At 35.0% G+C, this 7,447-nt stretch overlaps 1 protein-coding gene across 5 annotated transcripts in view; it reads right to left on the reverse strand.

The window, feature by feature from the left end:
- LOC103979272 (regulator of telomere elongation helicase 1 homolog) overlaps window positions 1-7,152 on the reverse strand; it is a 23,002-nt gene extending 15,850 nt beyond the window's left edge. For 3 of the 5 annotated variants that reach the window (XR_010492752.1, XR_010492750.1, XM_065134559.1), the window contains exons 1-8: window positions 6,910-7,152; window positions 6,386-6,645; window positions 5,643-5,782; window positions 3,173-3,254; window positions 2,888-3,038; window positions 2,527-2,689; window positions 402-578; window positions 89-213 (exon numbers count right to left, since the gene is read on the reverse strand). Coding sequence is in view for 3 of the 5 variants with exons in the window: in XM_065134559.1 (XP_064990631.1) it covers window positions 89-213; window positions 402-578; window positions 2,527-2,689; window positions 2,888-3,038; window positions 3,173-3,254; window positions 5,643-5,782; window positions 6,386-6,645; window positions 6,910-7,011 (1,200 nt within the window). In the remaining 2 variants the exon portion in view is untranslated. Of the gene's footprint in view, window positions 1-88; window positions 214-401; window positions 579-2,526; window positions 2,690-2,887; window positions 3,039-3,168; window positions 3,255-5,642; window positions 5,790-6,385; window positions 6,646-6,909 lie in introns of those variants that run through there. The other 2 variants (XM_065134565.1, XM_065134566.1) reach the window with 2 other exon arrangements.
- Window positions 7,153-7,447: the final 295 nt, after the last annotated feature.

Genomic DNA, 7,447 nt, shown 5'->3' on the forward strand with positions numbered 1-7,447 from the left:
CAAATTGATGTAACTTTTAGAAAGAACAATCAAAAGTATACACATATTGCACATACACACACATATATACATAGGTAGCCCAACTTACACGATAAAATTTTGCATGATCCTTCCCACCATCTCGGAAGATAATATTAAGCATATTCCTGATGCTCTCTAACCTGCAGACTGCCCCCTTCATTTTGATTCCTGTTCCGGCCCCAGACGTATTCCCTGTTATTAAGGATAAATAAGAGAAGAAATGAATCTGTTAAAATTAATCAGATGTCCCTAAATAACTTTGAAGAAGACAAGAAGATAAAAACTTTATATGTATAAAGCATAAGAACCGCATCATATGACAAAATTAAATTGTGTTACATCATGGAAAAAAAAATAAATTTTCCAAGGAGATGTAATACCCTCCTCAAGAAGCAGAGCAGCATTGTCAATCGTATCAATAAGCATATTTGCTGTCTCATATGTGATGTTCAGATCAGAAAGAAACTCATAAATGTAGTCTCCAGGTCGAGTGAAACCCAATTCTCTGGACTCAATAGCCACCTCAGCAATACGTGTTTCAAGCTTCAGTAGAAGAGCTGCACAAAAGTAGTTTTTAATAATGAACAAATGCATATGAGAGTTACTTACAGCGAAGGCTTTGCAGCAGCTAGTTTAATTTCTGCCCTTCGTTATAAATTCTAGGTACTCCAGGCATAAAAGAGAAATCATAAGGAGACCCCAGTATTGAATTAATCCGAAAACCAAATAACCACCAGTGCTTAAAGTACTGAGGGATCATTAAAACACTGGGCATCATCTTATATACCTTAAAGTCTGATAATGTTCTGGTGAAGTAATTGGTCATAGAACAGAAAGCCAAAAGTGCAGCCAAATTATCCAATTCACAAATATTTTTCAAATGAAAAACAAGCTGATATAATAGACAAACAATAAGTACCAAGTTTAAGTAAGATAACAGTGTGGGTGTCCCAAGAAATCACAAACCCTTTATCATAAATGACCATCAATACTGATATTTTTCTAAAGTTATTTGCACACAAGCAAATATGTTTGAACACTTGATCAACACCAACCATTATTCAAAAGTTTCAAACCTTCCTCACCACCAATGTTGCTAACCTGCATCACCAACTCCAACAGAGCATCACAACTCATCTCCCATTATAGTGACATTATCAAAGGCATGTTTGCAAAGTGAATCACTTGCAAGAAAGACGTACTTAGGGGGTTATATGCAGAAAACCATCCTAAATATGTTATGGTTCTGTATGTACAAAAGTAGTCACTATAAGGCTGGGCACACAGGGAGGCAACTGCTGTTTAAGAAATTGCATTATTGGAGCCTAAGAATAACACAAGTTACACAACAATGGTTGCTGCTGATCTTTGTCAGCTGGCATAAGAGAAAAGAGTATGTTCCTTAGTTTCTATTCCACAAACCGAGACAAGTCCAAAAGTAACTTTGGAAGTTTGTTTAAGCATAAGCAACCCAACACTCGGCTTTTTTAGTAATAAACCAATTTAAGACACCAAAACTTGGTACAAAGTTTTAAAATATCAGCTCAACATTGGTTCCAGTAACATGTTGAATCAGTATGCCAAGATACTGAACAGTATGACAACCTGTACATCTTGGTATCGGGAAAAAATACTAAAAAAGCAATATACCAAGCATTACCAAGTCATATGATCGATTGCTGGTGCTTGGACGAACCAATAGAAACTGGCACTATAGTTCTTGGTATCTTCTTACGGTGAGCAAATATATCTAAGATCTTTACCTCATAAAGTTAACTAAAATTCAAAAACTTAATATTACAGATCATAATACAAGTTTTTCCCATTTTAGTTGATACAATGAGTTCACTAAAATCCAGTCACCACATGGGTAGATGTGACCAACAAGATTACTCCTCTTGATCAATAGCTAAATAGGTCACAAATGATTGTAAAAAGCCTCTAGCATGTTAAAGAAAATGAGACAAAAAAATAGTTTGTTGACTGGAAAAGAAATCATGCAGGAGTGAAAAGTAAAATGAAAAAACAAAAAGAATCAACACCAAGAAAACAAATTGGAAGATAATGCTAAAGGCAACAGCCTGATTAAGCAAATCTTAGTAAAATTAAATGATATAAAGATACATGGATTGCCTTTCAAGCTCATGCTGCAAGGCCTGGACATTGCAAGGAAATTCACAAGACCACGCACCATAGAAGCTTATGCAGGTACTTTTTTTGCATGCAGCTTGATGTCCAAACTCCAAAGGAACCAGCATGCAACTGGCACTGAATAACACATTTGGATACTTCAACCAGCCAAGAGAATTCCAGTTGAGAATATTTTCTAGTTCAGAGTACAAGGGTACTTTGAGCAACTATGTTATTCACCATATATCTTTTGACTAACAAGGAAGCAAGTTCGGAGATTATTGTAAAAGCATTAAGGTATATGCAGCTCAATCTTAGAAATTTAACCCATTAATAGGATATTTCAGCACAATGAGTTACATAAACAGAACCTACCTCTGAGAATAGCATAATTTTCTGGGTCAAACTCTTTATCAGCTGATTTTTCAATTACCCTCCTTTTAATACACAAGTCAACACATTGTTTTGCTTCAGAAATGCAAGCAGTGAGGTAACCAGAAGGCAAGTCGAATGAAGCTGCATCAGCACATATACTCTCCTGTGTATCAAGTCAGAAAAAGAACCATACTAAATAATACAATTTTATATTGCACATGCAATCTAAAAAGCAAGAAGTGCCTTTCCCAAATCCAAGATGCTAATACTTCCAACTTAGGATCAAAGACATGGTCCCAATGTGGTTCAAACAAAAGACAATCTACATAAAGGACCATAAGATAGTCTCTTGTTTCACTACCAGGTTATGTGCTTCATCAAATATAAGAACTGCATTGTTCCACTGAATGCCTGATAAAGATCGCCGGTTTCCAGGATCAATAAGATAGTTGTAAGGGGCAAACAGAATATCAACAACCTTGTGAAGCTCTCTAGATATGTAATATGGGCATCTGCAAGAGAAAATGCAATTTCATACCATAAAATAAAATATTCATATCATCATCATATTGCAGCAGTTTTTCTTTAAAATAACAATTAATTAAAATTTTCATGTACAAAGGGAGAGACATAGTGAAAAACCTACAGCCCCATGGTTCTCCCAGTATTAACCAAGTCTTCGATGTCAAAAGGCTCATTTCCAAGTTCATGATGTTTCTTCATGTACTCTACAATGTATTAAACATGCATTTATGTCAATCAATGAAGACAGAAATTTTATTTGCAAATAGTACTACTTTACTGTTCACAAAATTAGGTATATTGTTCACAAATAGCTCTCCTCTTATTTAACCACTTAACAAAGTACTAAATGCAATTGATAAATTTTCATAACAAACTATAAAAAGGTTTCTAAAATCAGTCCTTTGGATTTTGGAAGTTCTAAAAGTACTGAAGGTAATAAAAGAATGTAAAAATCAGAGTAAGGTTGTCCCAATTCAATTAAATCTCAGAAACCCATTCATTCTTTAGCAAACAAGTTCATGGGGCATAAGTAAATGCTGAAGCCCTACTTAGCCCAATCATCAATTAGGTGGCACCATTTGATAGGTGTTATTTTGTCTGCTATTTATTAGCAGACATACCCAAAACTTTACTACTAGTCTACTACAATCATAAATCTCCTACTACTAAAATGTGAGTTTTCTGAATTAATTGGAGCTTTCAACTTTTTATACCAGATGTATTTCACATCAGGTGAATAAGAAAACTCAAGCAGGAAAGGTTTTACTCAACAGAAATATATATATATATATTGAATACATGCAAGACAGGAAAGAAGTCCCTAAACATCATAGTTTTCATATCTTCTATCTCATCTTATTTATTTCCGTTATCTTCATCTTGATTCCTTTTTTTATTTTCATTTTTCACCTATCAGTTATCTTACATATTAACCACCAGTTAATACCTTCAGGCCTTAAAGCATCACAGGTGGGCCTTACCTTTGTTTATAAACATCCCAACTACCCTAAGTAACCATATTATTTACACAACTGATTTCCAGATATATCCGAATAGTGAAAAATATTAAGACATATCAAGATAAGAATAACCAGAAACAAACAATCATCTTCATTTGCTTCATAAGCAAAAAACAAAAAGAAGTGAGAATCTTTTAGTCTTTATTATCTAATCCACATAATTTTTTTTGGATGCCAAACAATTACATTCCAAAATGTTTCCTACTATATTAGGATGCCAGCAGATTCATACTTACATCTAAAAGAACCAGCTAATAGTGAAAGTGAAACCCTTAGCCCTCGCTTGACCATCATTCACTTCAAATAACCAATCAAACTGCTTGCAGCATAATTCCATTGATGATTGGTAGAAGATATAACACTATTTTTCATTAATAGATAATAACAGATAACAACTTTCTGTTTGAGACTCTTAGAAGTGACTGTGCATCATAGTCGACCAATATCACTGATTCAATAGTACAGTATTGTTTTCCACTCATGTTCCCAGCACCTGCAATATGACTTTGATTCACCACATTGGAGTCTTAGAAAATTTTATTTTGTTTTATTCAGTTTGGAACGACTCTTAACTCTTTTTGTGAGTGCAACCATATACACTCTATATTCTCTAGCAAATTCATGACCACATCCTTGTCTATTGCATATTTTTTTGGTTATATTGCTTCTTCAATGTCCAAAACTACACCCTAAATACTACAAACAAAACCACACCTAAATACTACAAACAAAACCACATATGATGTTGACTTTAAAACATAGAATTAGCAAATAGTGGATGCCATAAAAAAAAAGGCACGTTGAGAAGCAAAATCAATGAATCTTAAAATGATTGGCAAGAAGTAAATAGAGATGTTGATTTTTTAATGCAAAAACCACTAGTCATGGAATAGAGGAGGAATATATATTATGTGGATTTTTTATTTACATAGAGCTCAATGGCAGCAAAAAATCTGTGGTCAACCCCAAATAGTTGGAAAATTGCAGCTTCTTATTGTTGTTGTTGGCTTTTTCATCTATCAAAATCCCATCTAAGAAGCTATAACAAACTAAAAATTCTTAACAGATGCTAGCATCAACCTTACATACAGTAGATCCAGTTAACAGAGCACAATCTAAAAAATGGAGAACTTCTTAAGATAAATAGATATTATAAACTATGTTCTCAATAAAGCTAGTTTTTGTTGTAGTCAATAATAAATATACTAGATTTCAATAAAAGTGTTAGAGTGGATACTATAAGCAGCGGATATTATAAGGACCAAATTAAGCAATTAGAAGCATCCAGAAGCTTCAATAGTAAAATGTTAAAAATAAGCATCGAATAGATGGCAAGCCTTGGCCATGAAAAGATTACTCCTTTAAGGCTTGGGTGACCACAATTCAAGTAATGGAAACAACGACTTTGCTTGTAGTAGTATAGGTGTACAGTGCTTAAACTAAACCTCCTTAGATCCCATATTGGTGAAAGCCCCGTGCACTAGGCTGGTCTTTTCTAAATTGATCTTAAACACAGACATTGAACAAGAAAAACTTACAATGAGTAGCATAGAACTATTGTATAACACGCACCAGAAACTCCAGGTTGATGAGGGCATAACCGCTTTTTGCAAAGATAATGGCAAGCATTGTTTTGCGCTCTACCTCGTAGCAGACGCACCTCATCATGGATGCACATCTGTTCACGAGACCCTAAAACTGCCATCTTTGGCCTGCAAGCTTGAGTGACGATAGAGTTAAATATGCTCAATTTAAGAGAAAACAAATTACCATAACCAAAATATGTGATGTTTGCATGACTTTAAAAGTTAGCATCTCTTCAAGTGTTAAATGTTCAATATATTCTGTTGAAAACTTTTACATGCAAAGTTGTTGGACATTACAAGCATGAATTACTTAATGATATTAAATAATATTAACACAAACAATATTAAGAATGCTGGGTAAATTTTATACTAAAGTAATATATTGGCTAAGTTTAACTATGGTAATCCCAAAAATCATACAAATTTGTGCTATGGATTGGCTTGATATCTCCTCTTCAACATTTCTCTTGCTGTCATTAATTTCTCAAGTGTCATCAAAGTCACACAGCTCAAAAAGACAAGCCTCCTCCTTTCAGTTTTTTGATCTCCTACTTCTATATTGCCACAATTATGAACCCAGACTGGCTCAAGTCAGCCTGAGCCAGTATGTGTTCTCAAATTGCATTCCATGATTTGTTTAACATTTGCTGTTAACATGCTTGTTTTGATGTAGAGAGTTATCATAAAGTATTTCTAACATTTTTAGGGAAGCAACAATGGTGCCTTTACCTGTAATTGCTTGTTTTAAGTTCTCGTATTACTTGCTTAAGCTGGCTGTGAGTCCTTGAAGTATATATGATGGCAGGGTAATTAGTTTGCCCATTCTCCGCTGATTGACTACCAGAGGAGTGACTCAAAGAGAAGTTGCTCCTTTCTTCATTTGCACTAGTCAGAAAATCACCAAAAGTCTTCCTCCAAGCCAGTGTGGCACACAAAAGGCATAATGTTTTTCCAGTTCCTGTAGGGCTTTCCAACAAAGCATTGCATCCCTGCCTCCATTCATGGAACAGATAAAGAAATCACATACATAAGAAGTATCCTCTTTTTTAAAAAACGAAGAAAACGATAAGAGATCAGATCAAAGCGGTATAAAAGGCGCCGTCCTTGCATCTAAACATTAGATAGTTCTTGAACCAGCATAGCTCCGTCAAAAAGGGGTGCTGGTTTGATCGTAATGAATGATAAAATCGAACTACTTGCGAAAACATGAGAAATTTTTTGAGAGGGCGAATCGGATCAGATAGAGGCATCACCTCCTGCAAAGATCGGATGACCTTCTCCATGTAAACAATCTGGCAATCGTAAGCGTCGAAGGGAAAGTCCACATCGACCCCCCTGATCTTGTACGTGGGCATCTCGGCCGACAGGGAACCTCTAGCGTTCCTCAGAAAACGAAGTCTCGAGGTCAATTGATCGGATTCACTTGGCTACCCTATATAGAACAAACGGAGGCCGTTATGGATCGCCTGGAAACCCTACCATGAGGCAGTAGGAGATAACACATTCCCGCCAAGCAGGGATTTTTTACGTAATTTGGTTCCGTCGCACGGGGTCTTCTGGGAAATAGACCGGGGTATTTTACTTTGCTATTTGTACTTTTTTCTGAGAACTCTTCAATATTCCTTAAGTTATTCATTTATAAATAGATATAGACACTCTCAATTTATAATTTAATTTTAATACAATATTTTTATTTGTTACCCGCCATCCCCTCTTAATCGTCGGTTGTGACATAAAATGATTAAAAAAATAAATTATAAAATTAGACTAATTGAAGATCGAAGATGATGA

The sequence above is a fragment of the Musa acuminata genome, chromosome BXJ1-3, assembly GCF_036884655.1.
Source record: "Musa acuminata AAA Group cultivar baxijiao chromosome BXJ1-3, Cavendish_Baxijiao_AAA, whole genome shotgun sequence".
NCBI classification, from domain to species: domain Eukaryota; kingdom Viridiplantae; phylum Streptophyta; class Magnoliopsida; order Zingiberales; family Musaceae; genus Musa; species Musa acuminata.